Source organism: Plectrocnemia conspersa, unplaced genomic scaffold (genome assembly GCF_051122295.1).
Source record: "Plectrocnemia conspersa isolate PC_06_02 unplaced genomic scaffold, ASM5112229v1 ptg000002l, whole genome shotgun sequence".
Lineage (NCBI taxonomy): Eukaryota > Metazoa > Arthropoda > Insecta > Trichoptera > Polycentropodidae > Plectrocnemia > Plectrocnemia conspersa.
The window spans coordinates 1000922-1026249 of record NW_028277166.1 but is presented as its reverse complement, the minus strand read 5'-3'; the positions used below and the strand labels follow the sequence as shown (position 1 = coordinate 1026249).

At 30.4% G+C, this 25328-nt stretch overlaps 1 protein-coding gene across 2 annotated transcripts in view; it reads left to right on the top strand.

Annotated features, from left to right (window-relative positions):
• Positions 1-24180, top strand: part of LOC148237262 (T-box transcription factor TBX20-like) — an 85697-nt gene extending 61517 nt beyond the window's left edge. Inside the window, exons 5-7 of one of the 2 annotated variants that reach the window (XM_088205414.1) lie at positions 17605-17681; positions 20645-20737; positions 22804-24180. In XM_088205414.1, coding sequence (XP_088061540.1) covers positions 17605-17681; positions 20645-20737; positions 22804-23290 — 657 coding nt within the window. In that variant the 3' untranslated portion in view covers positions 23291-24180. The remainder of the gene's footprint in view (positions 1-17604; positions 17682-20644; positions 20738-22803) is intronic. The other variant, XM_088205415.1, reaches the window with a different exon arrangement.
• Positions 24181-25328: the final 1148 nt, after the last annotated feature.

Below are 25328 nucleotides of genomic sequence, written 5' to 3'. Positions count from 1 at the left end.
ACGAGTTTACAAGAATAGTCAAAACCTTTACGTTGACTATTGGTTTGGGGAGCGTTATGGATATGTTGGAGGTTGTTCGGCAAATTGAGCAAAATGAATTAAGTGACGTGGAAATGGAGGAGCTATTTCATTTTGCAGAATGATTTAATATTTTTTTTATAAAGAATTGACAATTGTAAATATAAATGATATATTTTATAATAATTATTTTGAATATTAAAATTATATATTATTTTGTAGTTTTTTTTAAGTTGATAGTCAAATTATAATATGATTATTTATTGAGTGATACTTTAGTATTGTTTATTCAATATAATATTTGGAAAGTCATAGTTAAAAATTACCGCTTAATTCGATAATTGGCATGTATACGTTACAAATCCTAGTTATGGCGTGACAAGTTTCATTTAATATCAAAACGATTCGTTATGATCGAACGAAAACAGTCATAACGTTCAATTTGGGTAATGACGATTCATTCGTGTGAAATAATATACATTTTCGAATGCGTTATGTAACTAATGCTGTGGCGGTCATATCGTGATTTGGCCAAATTACAGACATTCACAGCAACTTGAGTAAATTTTATGAGTATAGTGATTTCCCATTGTTATCGGGATATTTTTGAATTGAATATGATTTTATGGCTGTGCAGCAATTGATTATATTAATAAAGACTTATTCAATGTGATTTTTTAAGATAAATTTCATTATTCAAATGAATGCTATTTAAAAATCTGCAAACGATAATGATTTACCTTAGAAATTGCCGTTTCCGTATAAACAGAATTACATAAAAGCAACTTAATAGCAGACTTTCTAAAGCCATAAATTATTTAATATACACAAACTCTTTAAACATCTAAAAATAATTTTGCCATTGCATCTAATGAGCATTATTTAAAGTATTGTTTGTACTTATCGAATAGTAGGTGGAGTGCTTAACATAAACGCGATTGTCTCTATCTAGCATTTTACCATTCTTCTTTGATATTGGATGTGACACTTATGACACGAACTGATTCTCAAACTAGCTCAAAAAATAATTTTGGTCTCAGAGCCACTCTATTTTTTAACACATATAATGTATAATAAGTGTGCATCCAAACAGATCTTTAACTTTAAAAAACGCCCAACTTTAAAATTCAGACTACTCAGCCACCAAACTCAAAAATACTTGTTATAAATCAACGAAATTATAATTTCAGTAGACTCCCCAATAACACGGTAAATTACGGACGTGCTATTTGGGAGCGTGTAGTTGGGGAACTAGAAAATACTCGTACAATTAATTGATATCCTCTCTTTGGCACGCTCACACATAAGGTAGCGGGTATACAAATAGCACATCCCTAATTTACCGTGTTATTGGGGGGGTCTACTGTATTTAATAATCACTAACCTCGATCTGCTAACAAGATGTATAAAAACACTTAATTTGGACACAAGCTTTTCAGTTGTTAATCGCCGATTTATTCCACTGGTCTATCATGTTGTTCATGCTCCAGAAAAATTGTTGTTTTTCCTTATAGAAATATACACACACAAGAACTAGTTGGTTCATTTTCAGCTGCGAGTATTAGAGTGCCCTAGAGGGTCACGATCACGTCCCTCATCGCGGCCAGGATATCAGAGCTCTCGCTCGCGTTGACGAGATTGAGTGAGAGATAAGGACGTGCGTTACATGCGTTCCGCGTGCCTACTTTTTCTCACTCATTCGTCACGAAAGGGAACGTATCTCTCCGAACGCGCCTGATGATCAGTAATAGCTAAATGACTATTAGAGAGATTGTTAATGGAGTTGGTAAGACGCATGTTTAGTATCAGCCATATTAAACGCGTATTTTGTGCTTGACAGTTAAGTATTCTCAACGCATTTTGCCACGCTTGGCGATTTATTTATTTTGAAAATTATGATACAAGCAATTTTTATTAAATTATACTTTTAAAATTAAATAATATGTATTGAAGTAATTCAAATATAAAAATATGTTTTTGGCTATTTTGTTGTTATTTTCAAACAAATGAATCATACATAAAGTTAAATATGTTTTTAAAATGGTTTTATTTTAGTACTAGTAAAAACGATTTTTTTGGGCATTGCTCTTCTTGAAAATTATATTTAGGTAGGTCAATGTGTACATTGACCTATTTAAATGGTCCAAAACGAGGAGCTGTCGGTCGCCATTCATCGTCTACGCTGAGAGGTTGCTTCATTATGCTTCTGTGAAGTGGCATGTCGCTACCGGGGCCCTATCTCAGAGGCCCCATAATGGCGGTAGTCGGGCATCGCCTTATAAATAACCAGGGGGCGGGTGTCGCCGTAAATTTGGGCCCCGAATGGCCCGTAACGGCCCGTTATCAGGTGTCCCCATCGATTTCGGGGACCACCTCCCCAGATACACTCCCGCCCGCTGACATCTCTGGCTAAGAAACTTGTCACAAAACTTTTTTAAGGTTTTTACTTTATTTTTATCATGTATCGATTGGGTTTCCCGAAACTCATCATTCGAAACCATCGACTGGATCATTTGATATGCATTTTGATATGAAGTATACATGCAAAACCATTACCGAAAAAATTCAAGTAGCCAACTGTCAATCAAGCGTAACGTAATTGGGCAATTGTCGGTAATAATACATCAACAAGCGTAAAATTTGACAAGAGGAACCGTTTTGCGGTTGCTTTCCTTAGCTTATGACAATAAAAGAAATTGTCCAAATTCTGCTCCATTATCAAAGGTAGCAACTGTTTCAAGAAAGATTTCTTTGTTACGAATTTTTGTTTCCTGTTAATACTGAGCTACTGTATTGAAATTATCTTGTGATAACTTAATTGTTTTCCTGATTATGTGGCTTTATTAAAAGTATACATCGCCTTAGTTCAATGCATTAAACTTACGACAGAATTGATCAATGAAGCACTATTTTTGAAAAAATACAAAACATTCACTGATTGTGAATGTATCCTTCAACAGTTGTTCTTCGGTTTTCAGAGCCTCAGGTGTTTTGGTGAGTTTTGTTTGTTGACGTAACATAAAGGTGAAAATGAGCTACGTCTCTCATAATGATTTTCTTAAAAAGCTCTTGATCGTCTTTATGCATTTTTATGCAGCAAAGCTATAGGATTGTCTATTGTCTAAAGTATTATTTAATAATTCTTGCAAAAATTTTACTTAATAAGTCACAAAAATCTTTACAGATGAGTGCCGAATAAAATAGCTGTTTTTTCCTCTTTTCACCAAAGATTTTTTATTATAAAGTCAACAACTTTTAAATGAAAAGATGCTTTATATAGATTAATAACACTTCGAAAGTACTACCTACTTTTTAGGTAGTACACTCACAATAAACTTTATTATTCAAAGGAACAGATTTTATTTTTTTGACGATGCTCCGTTCGTGTTAAAATTTGTTTATAAATTACTGTTGACTTTATTGCTTTTTGAACGTTTGAAAAATATTATACATGAGAGTAAATATTATAAGTAGCAGTAAATTTAGGAATACCATCTAAAAATTCAGATCGAATACCTCAAATCAAAATAGAAATCAAATTGTCAATTGCTTATTTTTAATGTTTTTTTATAGGCTATAACTCAGTAGGTTTAAATTTTAATGAAAATATCGCTATACATGGAACGTTTAAAAGCCTAAACTATATCCAAATAAAATATTAAAAAATAGTTTTTTGCTTCAAAACAAGCGATGTATCAGTTCGATCGGACCCCCATACGAGCCATTTTGAGACTTTCAGAAGAGTTAACGCTCGTAACTGCTTGGTTTTAAAGATTAAAAATTAAATTTTTAGTATCGTATAGAACTTCCGAGCACCCCCTATACGTTCTGTATGAAAAAAAATATAATTTTTTTTACAAAATAGCGGCCAATGTAAAAATTAAAAGTATTACAACTTTGCAAAATGAAATCCTACTGAAAAATGTCGTATGCAAAAAGTGTTTAAAAGCTTGATATGCATTTAAAAAAAAATGAATTTTTTTTTTAATAAAAAACGAGTCTTACGGTAAATTGACCGGGCCACCGTTAATATGTTAGCCCAATACATTACAATAGGGTAAATTTCGTAGCATATAGGTATGTCAATCAGACATAATGATTACCTACACTTGTTATTGGTGACACCTTATTATAATTTATAATCCATAGATATCACTTTGCGACTGAAGGCGGTTTTTAATAATAGCGCATTAACTTACTTGGGCCTTGAAATATTTAGATAGTACCGTTCTATTGAAATTTAATTTAAAAAACCAATACTGCTATTGAACGTTGCTATATGTAGCAAATATTTTTGAAACGGTTCTCTGATGATCGAACATGACAATGCGTGGTGATAGGAACAGGTCGCATTAAGAGCAAATTTTCATAGACAGTATATATTGAAGTTATATATGTTTATCTAATATCCTCTTTTAGTTGCTGCGTTCTTAGATTATCACCTGTGCGTATTACAGACCATCGTTACCGTCTTTGTTTCCTTCGTTACATATATTAAATATCTAAATAAAAAAATAACCATAGGGACAGAACGTTTAGCTTTTGTTGGTAAACGTTAAAAAAATAATATGTAGAGTGGATATACAAACAAACAAAAAAGAGTGAAAGTCGTAATTTTGTTAAAGTGTTGCAGCACAATGGCAAGGATGCGCCATTTGGCATTATTCACGTATGCACATAGGAACATTGACACAGCCAGTTGTCATTCGTGAGGCAATTTTCTTTTGTCTCCAGTGACACGCGAGGGTATCAAAATGTGACACGTCCGCGTGTGACATACGAACTTTTGATTTATCGCGGTGTCATGACATATGGGAAGCACGACCATTTACGCCTCGGGACGAATTACGCGGCGAAATTGCCACTTGGCTACACGCAGGACGACACATGGCGTTTTAGGAAAAAAGGAAAGTTTTCCAAAAAATCTTGACTTGACATGTTGCCGGCGAGGCGAAGTTCGCACGCGAACCTAACCGTATAATTGCCGGTGTGGTTTACCAGTGTGTTTGTGCTTTAGTCGACGCCTGTCAGAGGTGGATCTCTTTCTAAACATGCCGAAGACTACGTAACATGTACCATAAAAGTGTTATTTCAGATTATGAAATACAAATGAGTTGGACCAGGTCTGCCGAGAGGGGGAGGGAGAGAAGGAAAATTTCTGGAGCCCGTTCTCCTTGAGGGGACCGAAGAAATCATAGCAAAAATATATGTATAAAATAATCCGACCTCAAATAATAAATCTGAACTAAACGACAGTTGTTTGAGATGTATGTAATGATGTATTTCAGGTATAAGTTCCTTCAGTCCTTTTTATACATATAGGACATAAAAGGAGCGGAACATTGCCTTCAAAATCATCCACTTTCTAAGTAGTATTTTCACAATAAACATTATTATTTAAAGGGACAGATTGTAATTGTTTGTGTCAATATTTTTTAAAAAATTATTGTTGACTTAAATGCGTTTTTAGCGTTTAAAAAATATTAGACATGAGAGGAAATATTAAACAAATGTATATTAGTAGCAGTAAATTTAGGTTTTCGATCTGAATTTTCAGATCGAATACCTAAGGAAGAAGCAAATAAATCAACAAGATTGCTCCATTTCGTTATTACACCATGCTTTAAAAATATTATAGCTATGGACTTTTTATATAAAAGGGCTGATCAAATTATATTCAAACCGAATTTTGGTCAATAGGAGAGTGCAAAAACAATTATCACTTCTCAGAAGGCAAAAATTCACGTCAAAAGCAATAAAATCGTGTCGGAGCCGTCGTAGTGGGAACGCTCGGAACCGAGCGTTCCCACTACGACGGCGACGGCACGATTTTATTGCTTTTGACGTGGATTTTTGACTTCTGGGAAGGGATAATTGTTTTTTGCACTCTCCTATTGGGCAAAATTCTGTTTGGATGTGCTTGATTCGATTCTCACCGTTATCCCCGCGATGGCACGATTTTATTGCTTTTGTTCTGGATTGTAAAATCACATAATGGCAACACTGAGCACGACTAATTATCAGGTAAATATCATGAGTAGATATTTTTAATAATTTTTATTGCGTAATTAAAATATTTCGTATAAAATATGATTTCAGAAAATATGTCGCAACGGTAGCTAATTTTTATATTTATTTGTAGCATAGAAATGTATTCGTACCTATTATTATTTATTTAAGAAATTATATTACGCTGTTAAATATTATATAAAATGCCATTTTCGTCATGAGGCCCAGAATCATTGTTTTTCCAGTGCCCTTAAAGTACCAACAGTACCAACAAATTACAGGCCGGGTGCTGTTTAACACATAAGAACCACTTTAAACATTAATAAAACATATTCATTAATAAGTTTATTAATACATAACTTTCGCACTTTAATTTAAATATTATTTAGTCCCTTTTCAATTAGCATTCCTTCCATTTGCCATCTACTTTATCTCTTTTTTTATTTCTTGCAATCTCGTACATTCATATTTCCGGTACACTCTCGCCGTTTAATCACCTTCTCGTTTATGAAGCGATAAAATAAATTGAATCCACGCACACGAGAATACATATAAAAAACGCAATAAATTGATTAATAACTCGGTCGGCTTCAAAAGAACAAATAAAAAATAAATAAAAAAAAATCCCACCGTGCTAGGTGTGTCATTATTCAGGCGATATAAATATTCGGCTAACACGTTAGCGGCCATCATTGAAATATTTACTCAACAACGACAGCCGGACAAAGCGGTCTCCGGTTCGACATCAAAGAGCAAAAAAATAAATTACAACGTTGAGAAAAGATATAGCGGAGGACCACCGCGGCAAGATGGCGGCCGTTTGTCAGTCGTCGCTCTCGCTTTTAATTGGCCATTAATGCGCTTTGATCGCGGTCATTAACCGTCGATATTAATTGAGGCAAAAAATGGCGACCGATTGATTTTTTGATGGGAGTTCTCACGGGAGGAGACTGACTAATGGTGAAAAAATCGCGATATTGACTGGATCGATTAATGAGATGGGCGTGTTAGTAATTGGCGTGCGAAGAGGTTAACTTTGCTCAGCGAATGAGAACATGACAATTCGAATGGATCGCAACTTCAATACCAAATAAAACTTGTTTTTTGTTAATATGCAGTGAAGAAAATTTCCAGTTTTCAATAGTTGAAAATCTTGTATATATTTCCAATTTCATAACAGGCGACTCAATAAAATGTCACTGGCATTTAAAGAGTTAAAATAATGCATTGATCGATCAAAAGAAACGGTATTCTCAAATATGCACCATTTAAAAATACGTCTGAATAAAAATAAAATACATAGTTGAAAAAACATATGACGTACTTATTTGGTAAAAGAAAACAAACTAAAGGCTTTTGGCAAATGCTGCCTACTGAGTGTGATTTCTGAACATAGTTTTTTCAAATAAAAACTGAAGCTAACGTGTTTTATTCTTTTTGCAGCTTTTTTCTACAATATATATATAAAGAAAATTAATAAAAATAAATAATGTCAAATTTTTAACTAAAAAACAAATTTCTGTGTGTAAATATAATAAAAATTACTAAAAAATTCATTCTAAGATATATTTATTAAGTTATCATCACCATAATAAACCAGTGATATAGTCGGGTACTAATACTTGAAAGACCTGGTTTCGAATACAATACCAGCCTTCTTGAAATAAGTGATTTTTATTTAATTATATTACCGATTAGGATTTCTTAGATTTACCCAATCTTAAGGATGAATATCGTGAATATTGATTTAAATAAAGTTGGGCCGTACATATTAAGTATAAAAATATCTTATAAAGAGCTACATCTTAATATTATTTTATATGTATAAAATAAAATAAAAAAAGTTTCTCCAGTTTTTTCTAATCTCATTGATATTATTTTAGCCAAGCTACACTCTTTATTTTTTAACAGTAAGTGCACTACAACATCGTTTAACACGTGATCATCGCATGCTCTTAAATTGCAGTCGGTCGCCTTGAGGGACAATGCCGGTATGTAAAAAAACACTCGGCGATATACCGTAAGAGTCGTTTTTTTATTAAAAAAAATAATAATTTTTTTTAAATGTAAATCAGGGTTTTAAAGACTTTTTGCATACAACATTTTTCAGTGAGATTTCATTTTGCAAAGTTATGACACTTTTGATTTTTACATTGGCCGCCATTTTGTAAAAAAAATTATATTTTTTTTTCATAAAGAACGTATAGGGGGTGCTCGGTAGTTCTATTCGATACTAAAAATTTAATTTTTAATCTTTAAAACCAAGCAGTTAAGAGCGTTAACTCTTCTGAAAGTCTCAAAATGGCTCGTATAAGGGTCCGATCGAACTGATACATCGCTTGTTTTGAAGCAAAAAACTATTTTTTTTATATTTTATTTGAATGAGGTTTAGGTTTCTAAACGTTTCATACATAGCGATCTTTTTGTTAAAATTTAAACCTACTGAGTTACGAGTGTTTAAGTTTTTATACTTGTCGCCATTTTGCAAAAAATTGACACATTGGATTTTGCTAACAAACATATACAGGATGTTTAAAAATTATATGCTGTCACCAAAATTAAATTTTAAATATTTATAAATAAGCTCACACTGACCTTCACTATATTGCAAGTCTTATAAGCGTATGTATGGTGGGTCGATCGACTCATTACACTAAGCGTGTTTTGGAAAAAAAACTTTTTTTTTTTAGTTTTAAATTTTTTCAAACGGTATCGTAAGTATATTCGAAAGTTCTATTTCGTATCAAAAATTCAAGTCTATATCTTTTTAAGGAACCAAATACAAGCGTTAACTATATGCATAACACGATTGTTAAAATTATTTACGTATATAATCTACGTGTATTTTTTTTTTTTTTTATATACTTACATAATCGTTTATAATCTCACGCTTTGCCAGCCTGTGTTGCTAGTGTACCGCATAGCTCCATGTTAGCCAACTAAATTGCTCCTTACAATACATTTTTATTTGTTCTCAGCGATCACGTGAGGTGCAATGTAACAATAAAATGTATATTATTAAATTAAAATACAAAATTATATTTGTATAAAAAAAAATTATCGCATTGTTGCTAAATGATATATATTATATATAGAAATTTTAATGACACACCACTACATTGTAATCCATAGTGAGCCTACTGTTGCATATTAAAACTTATTATGTATTGCGATGAAGAAGATATTTTAATTAGGAGTAAGCAAATATATTATTTCACTGAATAATTTTACAACTATAGTCACGACAAAATAAATACAAGTGAGATAATATAAATTTAGGAAAAGCTTATCTCTATTAGTCACAATAGAAATAAAAAAAAAACATTATGGTTCATATGGGATTTAAAGCCAGGACTTCTAGGTATTAGTCACCACCAGTCTATCGTATTATGTTCAATAGGAAATTCTAATATCCTTTCATATTTGTTGATATAAAATTAAAAATTTTAATGTGAGGTATTTCAATACTGTAGTTAACATTATAATTCTCATTAAATAAAAGGCACCACTCCAAAATCTATTTTATAATAATAATTTATATGTACCAATACTGAATAGTGAATGATTTAGAAGAATCTAAATTATCTTGTATAGCTGAAGAAAGAGCGATTGCTTACTAAAATAGTTAAATATAAATTTTATTAGGGAGCGAATATATAACATAATTTTTGAATGATGTGTTTCTGATATATGTATATTAAAATAATGTTAAAAGAAGCTAGAAATACTTTATTCAAATCCCAGAAGCTGTGTAAGTATCGAAGCGTGAAGTGCACAAAGGCCCGCGTAATTATCTCTAGTTCTTCTAAATTTAAAACGAGAAGAACGGTAGACCGAATGACAATATCTCATCACGGGTGACAGTCATTAAAACGGCACCGGTTGTCACACGACACTTTATGACGCTCGTTTACAAACGTTTCCGACTCATTTTTTGTCATGTGTTTGTGTGTGTAAAAAATCAAATAGGAAAAGAACGACAGACATTGGAGACTTAGCGCCGGGGGTGTTTTCTACACATCGGTAACGAAGTAGACACGCTTTCCTTTTGTGTAGACTCATGAGAATTTCCAGCAATAAGCTGACAGGAAATCTGTTATTATGAACATAAAAAAAAGTATATTTAAAAGTAAAATATAAAGTCAAAGTAAATGAAAATAATTATCTATTTAACAACTATTGTCTTCTTTGCTCAACCGGCCATTAGCACCTAGCAATGTTTTCATTTAAAGGCGCAATCATTTACTGAAGTCTTACACGATGTTTTAGATACTCCAAAGCTATTTTTAAATCTAAATATTTTTTTATGTGAATATTTCAAATATTTAATCTGTAGTTTTAAATCAGTTTCCGCATTATCTTGAGATTGATATACTACAAGAAAGCTTAGAATGATAATGTAAGTTCGCGCATTTCGATGTTCGTTATATGAACGCGCAAAGGAAGCACTTGAAAACATGTTAACTAGCAAAGTCGACAAAAAAGCACGCGAACGACGCATTTTTACGTCAACGTTCATTTGGTAAGACATTAATTCCCTCGCCGAAATCACTTTCGTTGCGCGTCTGACAGGAACGAGACTTTGCTCGTAAATATTTGAGAGCCACCCGCGTATTTCGGGAGCGCTGCCAAAAAAAAACACACGTGTCAAACGCACCACCGTTCAGCGCTTCCAAAAGTGCGAGTGTAGAGAAAAATAAAGCTGCGGTCATATCTTGATCCTTGAGCAAAAATAAGTGAAGAACAAGATGACGGATACACGAGAGGACGTGAATACATTCAAAACGAGTCTTGGTGATGATAAATGAGATTCTGAAATGCTTTTAGTGACTCTTTGATTCCTTGCAAGAATTTACGCGATTTAAGCACGAATTGTTGGTCAGATGTGCAGAGATTTTAATATACGTATCTGCTACTTTAATTATTTTAAAAACTAAACTATATGAATACTCTATCAATTTTAGTTTAATTAAAAATAAAAAAAAACTCATGGATTAATAATTTCTAAGAATTTTATGACTTAGAAATATGCCTCTTACTGACAAAAAGGGTCGTTAAAAAATAAATAAATAAAAAACAGACATTATTTATTTTCATCAATAATAAATAAATATCACTATTCAATAATTTTGCCACAAGTATAAGATGATTTAAATTATATATAATATTAAACACTTGTTGAAAATATGTTTTATAACTAATTTTATTTTTGAAAGTTTCGACAAATTCATAGATTCACTTTTGATATGATAAAATATTTTCAATTTCATATTTTCTATATTATTATACAGTCCGTCCAAGATATGAACGCTCATCGTCACAGTATTGGTGAGAAAATATAATAGGGTGACCATGTGAAATTACAAGTGCAATTAATTTTTACTTTTTTAATTAATTTTTGTTGAGTAAAGTGTAAAATAACACTTTTTTTTTTTTTTTATATACATATTTAACTCAAAAACATGGGCGCAGTTTTGGTATCACTCTCCAGGTTGAATATCTGTTCAATATAATATTTAAAAAAATACCAATAGAATATTACAGGAATTATTTTATTGAATACAAAATACCACAACATGACAATAATTTATAATAAAAATGTAACACATTATAATTTTTAATTTAATTTCCAACCTATGGTCACCCTACCCTTAAAACAGCCCTGATTTAGTATTGGTAACGTTCTCCTATCGGTGTAAACAAATTCGCGGAAAACTGTGTATGTATGCATGCATGCGTACACGCACCCTTATTTCCAACACAACGATGATGAGCGCTAACATCTTGGATGGACTCTACACATATATATATATATATATATATATATATATATATATATATATATATATATATATATATATATATATATATATATATATATATATATATATATATATATATATATATATATATATATATATATATATATATATATATATATATATATATATATATAAAAATATACAGTATAAATTTTATTGTTTTAAAACTAAGTTTTGGGCTTCTGATTATATTTTTAGTCAAGACAAAAATAATATTTAGGTTTAAAAATCGTTTATTGTAATAGTAATAAAATAATTGTATCAAAAATATATTTTTAAAAATAATATATTTAATCAGTCTACCCCTACCCCTTGATTTACGCGGTTAAGAAAAAAACAGTTTTTTCAAATACAAGTCCAAGTTTTATAATGCATAACGCATAATGTACAAACGCATAGTGTAATGTCTTATTCCCACTCCTTGCAATTTACCTACATTAGGAACCTCATCCACTGCCCATGCAGTTGTTTTTTGGAGAACACGCGTGTCGCTAAAAAGTTAAAGAAATAGTAAAAAATACACGCAAATACAATTTGATCGTTTTATTTTATATTTAATGCAATACCTCGATTTATGCGATATTTTTTAGAAAGTATCTATAGCGTAAATCAAAAGAAAATTGTACTTTAAATTTTTTTTTATAAAAAGCCATGTATTTATTTTTTTGATTTTTGACAGTATTTAAATTAAGCAGTCAATAATTTTAATAAATAGGTTTTTAAGCTGCAAAATTTATTATAAGGTTTTCAAATTAAATTAATATTTATATAATAGAATGTAAAATTATTTTTTATTTATTGCCAATTTTTTCTGCTACAAGTTTTTCGTTTCGATGATTCGCCAAAAATGAGTTTCGACATCCGCAGGAGATTAATTTCGGTGCACTTCATTTATTTGCACACAAATTAATATTCGATGCGCATCGAAAGAGTAACTTTCGCATTAATTGATTTTTTCTCTTATGGTAGTTATTTTAATATTTATTTATAAAAAATAATTGACATTATAATTACATATTAAAAAATGAATAATTAATTTTCTATTGCTATTCTTATTACAAATCACTCGATAATGCCAAATATAATTTTTGCGAAACATCATAGAGAGAGATTAAAAATAACTTACGTATAAAAAAATATATAAAAAAGTTAATTTCAACAAAAAAATTACTAGGTACTATACAGTACAATTTATACTTAAATATGTAACAAAACATCGTGACGTATTAGGGTGCCAATTTTTTTTTATATAAATTACCTTATCTGAAAGGCTTTAGAGCAAAATGTAACTTTACACGTTAAACTTTTAAAGTATAAATAAAAATAAAACTATACATAATATTATAAACCAAATTAAAAATTTCTATAAAATAAAATCATCGATAATCGCAAATCAAAATTTTAGCAGTATAGTCATAGTCAGATAAGTTACTAGTATTGCAAAAGAAATATATTGGAAGGAAAGTCACTTAAGTAGGGTTTTATTGTGACAATAGATCTACATGTGTTGGTCAAGGTTGCATTCTAGTACCAACTGGTATCCAATGCGTCAAAATATGATCTTTTAAAGTTAATACCGCGTCAATTTCTTAATATACTACACAGAGGATATTGCCTATGTAACCTTTTGAACCATACACGTCCCATTTTCCCTCCTCCCCCCCATACCCACCATCTTCATCCATCGGTTAATAGATTCTCTTACACGTCTGCCTTCGTGTGTGGCGAAAGACACCATTCATTATCCGCCAGCTTCTATACACTGTCACGAAAAATGTCTAAACACTCCCCTCGACCCCGACCGCGGATGACGGATGAGCGCCTCTGGATTTATTACATTCCGTTCCGGAATCCGGTGCCCGTAATTTATTCCCAGCCCGTAGTGCCTCTAGTTAGCGCGCAGGGCTCAGCGGGACGCCGGGCGACATTTTTCCTCACGATAAAAATATTTTTATTTTTTTGTATCGCGCACCAAACACCTCGCAGTTGATAAAATAAAAAAATCAAATCAAAAAAGGTTCACAACACCTGGTGCGCCGAGGTGTGCAAGACAAACATATTCTTTTATTGCTCCCATCAATAATCCGACCGTAATAATCGACGATGACAATATGTATAAATATATTTTTATATTAAAATTTTATGTCCGAGCTTTCCGAGAAGTGTATTTTATTCATAATGTGTTGTAAAATAAATAATAAAAAATAGCTCTTTCGATGTTGGAAGAATATATAATGATATGCACGGCGTTATTTATGGACTTGTATGTGTTAATGTGAAAAATTTGTGTGCGCAATAAATTGAAAGATTCGCGAATCACAATGCGACTATTAATCTGAGATATTGTTGCGATAATGTTGTTATGATCTTGTATAAATATTTATATTGTTAAATGATATTTATTATTGAAACGATCGAGTAATTGATAAGAAGATTGAGATGTTTTATTTAAAAAAGATTTTTTTAAATAATAAATTTGAGCTTAAAAACTATTCAATCAAAACACATTGCGTCAGAGCTAACGCTATCATAAATATATTGTTATAAGATTATCAAGTGCGTATTTTTGAATGATTAATGGCAACAGTTGTGCATAACTAATGCACGCCTAATTATGTCTTCACAGGAAACGCGAAATATCCATCAAACATAACTCGGATGACTTCCTGACCTAATGAACTAAGGATGAGCGTATACATATTTTAGATTTACTACCCATAAAATGCTTACGGAAAGCCATTCGTGTCTATTTAGTAGGATTAATGGTGGTAGACTCAACTGCCGATTCGAGAATGAGTATGACGATATTTCATTTTCAGTGGTGGTAGACTTCAATTGGCAGCCCCTGGACTAGTCCAACAACAGCGCTCGAGTTCATAATAAGTGGCAACGAGTACATCCGTCTACTTGAGCTGCGCTATTTTGACTGGGGGAGAGTGATGTATGGAGATAAATGTCCGCCGAGGGAAGAACGAAAGATTAATAGGCGATTATATCTATCATTAAACGCTTGCCACGAGAATCAGATAACTTAAACGCGGTCGTGTGACAGATGTCACACTTTTGCCGTCAAACGGGTGTCCCTTCGATTGAGTGGAGCGGGAGCAAGGTCGGGGTCACCACGACGACCCCATACAAACAGACATATTATGTTTTGTGACGAGTGATTTTATAGATTCATTCAAACAAGATGTTTCTTCATACAACTGCTCTATTCTTATCTGAATTCCATATAAACCCAAATGTTTTTTTAAATTCTATCGTAACTATGCTCATCATATATTAGATTTTCTTAGTTTTTTTTTAATTTCAAGTGATCTAATAATTGTAAGCTGTAATAATAGTTTTTAATTATTAAAAAAATGTCATTGATCTACAGACTTTGATTTCAGTCTCGTGGTTCACTGCTTAACTAGTAGTTGTTGATTGTGTTTACTTGGTTGTGGCGCATTGCGCTAACGCTCATCAGTTTGCAATGTAAGATTTAAAGTAGAAAAAATACAAGGTACAATCATTATCTGGTGTCTCACTACTCACCTAGTTTTTGATTTTGTTTAATTTATTAATATAAAATTAATACATTAGTAGTTATGTATTTTTTTTTGAAGGACCTGAAAAAGTTGCATTAGATTACTAGAAAAATATTAGTGGTGAATGACTTTTAAATTATACTTTAAAATAAGTTAAAATGCTTATAGATGTGATAATCTAATTGCAACATTTTGGAGGCTTAATCGTGCTATGTATATTTGTGCATTGTCGTGCAAGAGAATCAGACATTTTCAATTTACCTGTGCGGATACAAGACGTCACAGTTATTTGTATATTTGCTCGATTTTTTATCAATAACTTTCAGATGTCATTCTGCATTCATCAAGATGTAGTGTTTTTTTGTTGTTACAATTTTACTCGCCCAGAAAAGAACTAATGAGCAGCAACAAACGCTGCATAAGTAAGCCTTCTTGTCCTTTAAATATCTTAATAATATAACACTATAGATTAGAGAATCTTCTTTGTATCTAAACGGTTCGTTACGATTCTGAAAATATCGATGTTTACCTCAACTGTAATAATTTTGCTGAAGTTAAAGTATATGTAGTGGACACAGTAATCAGTCAACATATTTTTTTTTTTAAATAATCAAGGTTTTACGAACTACTTTAAAACTTTATATTTTGCTCTTACTATTGTATTGATTACTTTTAGTGGTCGTAAAGAATATAATTTTGCCAGGATTTAAGTGCAAATAATTTTATTTTAACGTATTTCAGATTCACCTAATAATTTTTGTCTAACCATTCTGTTATTATAAAAATTGCACGATACAAACCAATCGTTTTCTTTCAACGACAATGTTTTTGGTTTTTATTCAATTCGTGCGGTACCCATTTTTTAAGCGTTTTAGATTTGCCTATCTAAAATTATATCTGTGATTATTTTTAACTTGAGAGAGATTCCTTTCTTAATCTTTATGGCTTTAGAATCGTATTTTTTTAAATAGAACCTACACCAAAATCATTATAAAGTTGAAGAGCAGATTTTTATGCCTTAACATCCGTTTGTTCTGATATTTTTTACTTAGGTATAATCTATGTCAAAAACCTTTTCAAAATCAGTATATACAACGCTTACATGAATTCTCACATCAAGATATATCGTCACTATTTTAGTGAAAGATGGTTGGTTCAAGAATAATATATAATTAGAGACAAATTTTGGGTGAAACGATGGATGGAAGTACATTTATTATTATTATTAAAATCACACGAGCTTATAAAAATCATCAAAGATATGATCCCAGCGCTCAGAATTTATTATCACTCTAAACTCGTCTTTCATATACAGAGAGTGTTACATGGTACAACAGTATGTCCCTAATTAGCAGAGTTCGGGCTTAGGGTGTCGAACCCTCATACCTACGTAATTGGGCCACCCTCGGCGCCATGTTTGCCCCTCTGGTTAACTGACAGCGGGATGCTGATTGCTCCATGCCGATTCTGACAGCCAGACGATCCGGAGTCGAACCACCAACCACAAAAAATAACAAAAATTTAGACACGTGATTTTTGTGGTCTCTGTCGGTAGTTTGTATGGTGTGGGAGCTAGGAGGATTAATCATACGCATTGTTGACCACTTGACGTCGTTGGCTGTGTGTTAGAATCCGTCGATAAATCTTTCATGCATAAACAAATCAGTGGCGTATCAGATTTTATTTAAAACAATTAAAAAAATATATTTTCTACGTTTTTTTTTAGCTAATGGTTAGTTCACCTAATACTGGCATTAGTTATATTGGCAATAATATATTTTATTAAAAAATCAATATTGCTCAATCAAGTCTATATCGACACATCCATAACTACTTTTTGGTTCTAAATACTTATAATGAATTAATTTAATAAACATATTATATACATTTTATTGTTTATATTATTTAAAAAAATAAATAAAAAATATACTTCACTTGTTTTTTTTCATTCAACGCTTGACCATCCGATGATGTACGATTAGGTAATTTGGGGAACAATAGGTAAATGCAAGCTCATCGAATCCGATTGACCCTCAGATCGCGGGTCAATCGTTGGTAGCCCCGAGGCTCTCGTTGTGGGGCCTTCCGTCACAATGGAGACCCCGTGGCGACGGTTACGCGTCGAAATTTCGAGGAATTCAACCAGCCGAGCGAAAATTATTTATACTCCCAAATAAAAAAAAAACCAAACACTTGTCAAATTTGTTTATTTTTTGTTGTTACAGATAACCAAGTTGAAGATCGACAGCAATCCGTTCGCGAAAGGTTTCCGCGACTCGTCAAGACTTACCGAGTTTGAAAGGTGAATATTTTAAATTTATTTTAAGAGATTATGATAATATAAAACTTTGACTCTACTAATTCACAACATTGCTAAAATAGTTATTTTAATAGGAACACTATCTGTAGATATATAAATACAATAAAAAAGGAATAGAATAAAATTTAATATATTTTAAGGAAAAGGGTAGTATTTTTCTATATAATGTTTAATCTAAGATTGTATATTCAATATATTAAGCTTAAATATTCAAAAGCGTCGTATCAAAACATTTATCGATTAATTACTAAATTTCAAAAGTAGCTTTTTAATCAGATTTACATTAAGTATTTTCTCTGCAACACATTAAAACTAAAAAAGTAGTTATTTTGTAATAATATTGTTAAGCATAGTTTAATTTATAGGCGACTTTTAAATGCGTTACTAAAATATCATAAATATTTACATTTTTTCTTCCCTCTAAAAAAATGTTAGCTCAAATTTTATATAAACATTTTTTTTTAAAAACTGTTTATATATAATTAAATGTGCCACTTAAATATCATATATTTGTATTATTAACTGGAATTAGTTCTAACCAAAAAAAGTAAACATAAAATTTTTGCATTTTATTAATTTTACAGTTAATATATTACAGTTTGTTTTAAACGAAAATATTATACTTTTAATATAGATATACCCAAAACTTATAAAAACTCTATTTAACTAAAAAGCCCCTAAATAGTACTTTTATTATTTTTTGAATAACTTTTTCATCCTAGAAAAAAATTAACCTAAAACTTTTGTCATTGAAAAATTTTATTTAGAAAATTAATTTTAAACAAAAATATTATACTTTAAATTTAGGAATAACAAAAATTTGGAAAAACCACTATTTTAATTAAAGACCACTTTTAAATGCGCCATCTAAATATATAGTACTTGTATTACTTTTTTCCCCAGAAATTTTTGCCACTTACAAATTTTATTTAGAAATTTATTTTAACCAAAAATATTATAATTCAAATTTAGGAATAATAAAAACTCAAAAACACATTTCACTTAGAGGCTTCTTTGAAATGCGCCACCTAAATAAATAGTATTTGTATTTTTTTGAATTACTTTTTCTCCCCAGAAAATAGTTAACCCAAAATTTTGCCATAGACAAATTTCATTTCGACAATTTATATTAAACGAAAATATTGTTCTTTAAATTTAGATATACCAAAAACTTCAAAAACCCCCATTTCACTTAAAAGGTTACTTTTAAATGCGCCACCTAAATATATAGTATTTGTATTATTATTTAAATAATTTTTTTACACTAAAAAAAAATGATATTAAACAAAAATATTATATCTGAAATTTAAATATAACAAAAACCTAAAAAATACAATTTTACTCAGAGGCTACTATTAAATGCGCCATCTAAATATGTAGTATTTGTAATATTTTTTAGTTTCTTTTTTCACCCCAAAAGAATAACACATTTTTTTTAGCATTTAAAAAATATTTTGACAGTTTATTAAACGAAAATATCATACTATAAATATAGGTATAACAAAAACTAAAAAAAATCAATTTCACTCAGAGGCTACTATTAAATGCGCCACCTAAATATATAGTATTTGTATTATTATTTGAATTTCATCTTTTCCCTTAAAATAGTAACACAATTTAGCATTTAAAAAATACTTTTCATTTTTTTTTCCATTTATAAATTTTATTTAGACATTTGATTTTTAATGAAAATATCATACTTTGATTATATATAGGAATAACAATAATCACTACTTAGAGGCTACTTTTAAATGCGCCACTTGAAAATCATGTATTTGTATTATTAATTTAAATTTTTTCTCGCCAAAAAAAGAAAATTATTTTTTTTTCAATTCACAAATTTAATTTATACAGTTTGTTCTTAACGACAATATCATACTAATATAAAGGTATAATATTTTTTTTTAAATGTGCTATATCATTTGGAGGCTACAACTAAATGCGCCACCTTAATAATATGTATTTATATTATTAATTTGAAGTATTTCTTCTTTACAAATTTATTTAGACAGTTTGTTTTAAACAAAAATATCATAATTCAAATATATAACTATAACCTTAAATAGCACTATTGAATTCAAAGGCTACTATTAAATGTATCAGCTAAATATTATGTATTCTAATATTACTTCTTCTCTCCCAAAAAAAGTTTATCCAAAATTTTAGACATTTACAAATTTTTACACAGGTTGTTTATTTAAAAATAATATATAACTGTTCTATAAAGTTTTAATTAATAAATATTCATTTGCATTTTAATTAAATTATTTTTTAATATATATATTTACTTAAATTATCGCTTGGTAAATATTTTTTTTATAATCATTTTAGACCATATATTTATTGTATTTTATTTTTTATTCAGTATTTAATCATGTTTAAAATTATAAATATAATGTATGATAAAAGTAATGACTTTCTCGTTTTTAACCTACTTTATATGGCACATATAGACAACACATGACATAAATTTTATATCCAAATATAGTTATTGAAAAACAACAGTAGTGTTAAAATTTTAAAATAACCATTATTTTATTATGGCGTATTTAATAGTAGTCCAGAGTTTATTTTGTTAAATCTTAAGCGAACTTCAAACATTAAATATATATATTGATTTATTTTTAATTCATATGTTTTATAGATTAAATAAATTAACAGGCGAGCGCTTGAACCATTTAATTTTTAATATGAAAATTTAGCCTAGTATTTATTTATTCAATCACCAAATTTTATCACCATACCGCAAAATGTCGATTTAAATCGGCCGCGACCGATTTATACACGGCTCATAAACGATCGATTTTAAATGATTTTTAAATATAAACCCACCGCTTTTTAAACTGTGAGTACGAATCAGGCTTTTTGTATTGAATTTTGTGTATTTTTTAAGTAACAGTCACCGTTGTAATTTGAAGGGTAAAAGTTCAAATTTTTTTTTCAAGCGAGAGCTTCATGCAGATGCATCAGCCCTGGTGGCGGCCTTCTTTAGGGCCGATGCCGTCCGCGGCCCCCTGGTTGGACTCCGCCTTCCCTAAGTAAGATCCCTGCAATACATTTCCCCTCTCGTTGTACTTTGTGCCCTGCAAATTATAATGCCGCGTACATAATTAACCGAATAACATATTTATGGCCTGCCATTCGTACTGTTACTACTGTTCAATGGTTATTTATAATTTTTTAAACTTTAAGTGTGCTTGTACATGTATAGGTATTGTATTGTAATTTAATAGTTTAGATTGTGAAGTAACTTCTAGCAAAAAGAAGCCTAATGCGGAAAAACGGAGAGATTGCTATCGTGCGTCCCACACACGTTGCGTATTATGTGCAACATGCCATTACGCACTCGAACATCATAATTAACCTACAGTTAACAAATTGAACGCTTTTGTTTTATATCATATATTTTTATTTTCTACCTTGTATAGGTTACCAGAAGAGATTTTTCTAATTTACCATTTTGTAAGTCGGTGTGATTTATTTATTTTTGACTTTTTTAATAACAATTTTGCTTTAAGTAAATAACTATAACAATCGAAATATGCTTTACTACAATCGACACATTAATACATTTCAGTTGTGTAATATTCTGTTGTTCTAAATTCGAAGTTTACTTTCGGCAGCAACTTAGTAATTAAATACTTTAACCACTAAAAATATGTTTGCCAGATACCTTATGAGTATGGCGAATAAAGTATTGTTTTATAGCCTAACTCATTCGAGTATCAAAAGTGCGTGACTTTTAAATTTAAAAAGCAGAAAATGCTAAGATTAAAACACAAGTAGTTGATGAAATAACCAATGACAACTAGTTTTCATAAATGTATTTTAGTGTAATTTATTTTAAAAACTTTTTTTTTAATGTGATTTCTCACATTAAAAAAAAGCTAAAAATATATTTAAAGTATAAATTTTTAAAGTAAATTTACAAAACATTAAAATTGCTGTTTTATTAAAGGAAGAACTTTTTTCAAACAAAACTAAAGTGCATAGTTTTTTCATTGTTACCAAAAAAAAAGTTGTTTCTGTTTTAAAATTAAATAGCATTTTTATAGATTTTAAATATCAGTAAGAATATATATATATATTTAAATTTATCAAGTCATTATCATTGTTAAATAACGTAATTTTAGGGCCACTTTACTATTAAGAAACTCCTGAAATATAAAAAAAATAATAACTTAAATTTTAAGTAGCTCACCTAAAATATTCGACTTATAACGGCACTGTTTCATTTTTAAATTAAATTACTTATTCTCGATCTTCAGCGAAAATAACCAATTTCATTCTAAGCAAATAATCTTGTGTAGAATTTTATCAGCAAATTAGTATTTAGCATAATACTTTAAAGCATTAATGCATAGTGTTTTATTTCTATTAATAAGATTTAGTTGTGATAAATTTTAACAATAAAATTAAAAAAATTGCAATCAATGATGAAACAATTTTTTCTTGAGGAATATTTAAATTTAATTTAAGCAATAAAACAATACCTATTGAATGATAACTTATGAATGAATAGCTTCTATATTAATTCAAGTTAGCTATTGAGTTAAAAAATAATGATAATATTGGCAATATGAGGTTTTGGACAAATTTTCTTCCACCTAAATGTTATACTAGATGTCGGATTTTCACTGTCGTGAGGTACCACAGTATATTGGGCGTGTAGGTATCGGACGCTTAACTATGATATCACTTAACTATATGTCTACACTTAGTCACTAATGAAATTTGCCTTTAAATAATATTATATATGTTTTGTTGTTTATTGTTTGAATTTTAAAGTCGTGTTTTATCGACCCTTCTCTATATGATATTGAAGGCAGAATTACAAGATATTTTTAATATAATAAATACATTCCATTCTAGTTTAAGTGACAGCTCAAAACTTATTATATTTTTAGTACGAGATGCAATGTTTATTATACTAAAACGCGGGCGACCGCAATTAACTTTGCGGTCGACTGGTCGATCGCGATCAATGCACTGACCACCCATGGTCTATATTAATCTAATAATTAACTTTTAAATGCATTACTCAGTAAACAAATTTTAAAAATTCACTCTATACCTTAACGATTTTTAATTTCTATCTTTCCAGAGAAACAATGGAGTCAATGTTAGCAGAGCAGCAATACTTGAGGGCGCCTCTACGCCCCTTTGAACTGGACGGCCATAACAATAACCTGACTCTCGAAGAGAAGGCTCTGTTAGCGGCCCGTTCTCAGTTGTTCCTCAGGGCCGCAGCGGCCGCCGCGGGCAACGCGGGTGGCGGCGGCGCTTGCGGCCCGCTCCTGCCTGGGATGCCCGGATTGGCCGGGCTGCCACCTCTCGCCTCTCTACCGTCGCTGCCGGCTCTGTATGGCCTGCCGCCGGCTCTGTGGGGTCAATGGGCCTCAACTTGCTTAGCGGCCCATCATCTACCAAGGCCTCTGTATCCTCCGCCGCCTATGCCAGGATCGGGGCTGAGGTACGCGCCTTATCCGCCCCAGCACACTGCGCCCCGCAGGGCTACGCCCCCGCCGGCGCACTCGGCCATGCCGTCGCCGTCGCCGGACGCGGAGCCCCCGCCCCACAGCCCCACATAGAAGTTGTGATGGGTACGTCACAAACTGACGCAGTAGTGCATTTGTACAAAAAATAATTTATTTAATCGTAATAAACGTCGGGTTGGGTTGAGTCATGCTAATTTTGAAACCATTGGATTTAAGAGTTAAAGAGTGCGACAGGGAGAAACATTATCTCCATTATAATCGAAATGATCTTCTTAACTAAAATAATCAACATAAACAATTAGCATTTGATTTATTGCTCCTTTTAGTGTATATGGCAGAAGTCGGCTATTCTATTTTAACTCTTTAGTTGCTGGTTCTTTTGGGATTAATATCTATGTATCAGTGTATTACATAACAACAAAGGTACTTTATAGCCTATAATTTTTTTGATGAATTATGATCCGGGAATACTCGTTAAAGTAGCAAAAGATTTCGGCAGTCAAACTTCAGCAAGGTGTTAGAAAAATAAAATATGAATACCGCAACATAAAACATTAATTGAACTGATTTATTTAGTTATGTATTAGATATTTTGCTCTTAAGTAGCCATATTATTATTTCAAGATGAAATTGTGCAATTGAAATTTTATCTAATACTAGTGATCTCATATAAGCGTTTCACACTATGTTTGTGTTCTAAAACAATTGCTTTAATATTTAATGAAAATTTTTATGTGAATTGGGCTGCGTATAGCAATTTTTTGTAATTTTTTTATATATTGTTTGTCTGATTTTCAATTAAGTTCTGAGTTTTTATTTTATTTTACTGATCAATTGTTGTTGAATCTATTACTTTCATTCAACGGTATATTTTTAATTCTCACAAATACTATTTGGCCGCGTAGTGTTTTTTTTTGTGTAACTTATGTACAAATCTAATACTACTACTGTTTCAACATATTTTTTTAATTCTCAAAAAAAAACTGCTTAAAAAACATTTACAAAAATGGTTTTAATCTAATCAGAAAAATTTCGCATATTTTCAAATTTTTACTGACAAATTGCTGTTCATTCTGATACTTTTGCTGATCGTCATTTATTGATATTCTTACAAAAGCTACTAATTTATTTACCAAAAACATTTTTTTAAATTATATTTATTAAAAAAATGCCTTGCAATATGATTTACTTATCAACATTTTTAATATTGTTTACATTGTTATTAATTTATTATAAAACAAAAATCTGATAGTCAATTCTGCAGCTTTATGCAGTTTTTTTTCATATTTTTCTATAATTCTGTTTAATCTGGTACTTGAATTTAACAATTTTTTTTAATTTAAAAAAATGCCAAATAAAACATCTTTGCTTAAATCTGATTAATAGAACTTGTATAAAAACATTTTAAATAATTTTAATAGCAAAATTTTTAATCAGCAACTTTTTTTTTTAATTATCACAAAATCTTAACAAAAGTGTTCAAATCCAATGAAAAAGTTCTTTAACAAAAAACTTGGCTCTGTACTGCATTTTTTACAAACCTTATTGACAAATCACTGTTTGTATCATTATTTCTGCTTAGCGGCGATTTTATTTAATTTTTCACAATAACCGGTATATTGTTTCCTGAAAAAACACTATATATTTATGGAACGTCTCGATTTTTTGTATTTTTTTTTATAAATATCCGTTTAATCTAATATTTTAAGCAAATTAAGCAATTTTTTTATATTTCTCTGGAACATAAAAACTTTTACCCCTACATTGCAAAATTTCGAAAAATATACTTTTTTTATTTAAAGATAATTTCAATATATATTCTTAAAATAAATTGCTGTGTAATCAGATACTTTCGCTCTATGTCATTTTTTTTTAACTTCCGACAAAAAATCAGCGTACCAAATTTATTTTGGTATGTTACACTTAAAAAATGAAAATAAATTGATTTCCCTATACATATTATTACTATATTTCATAAACATATTAAAATCAATTTAGCCGCGTATCGTTATTTTTTTAAATATTTTACTGAAAATTCGTTCCTACGTCGCAGAGTTTTGACAAAAAAAAATAGTTTATTCAGGAAACATCTCGAAATAATTTTTGTTTAATATATCTTACTAAAAAATTG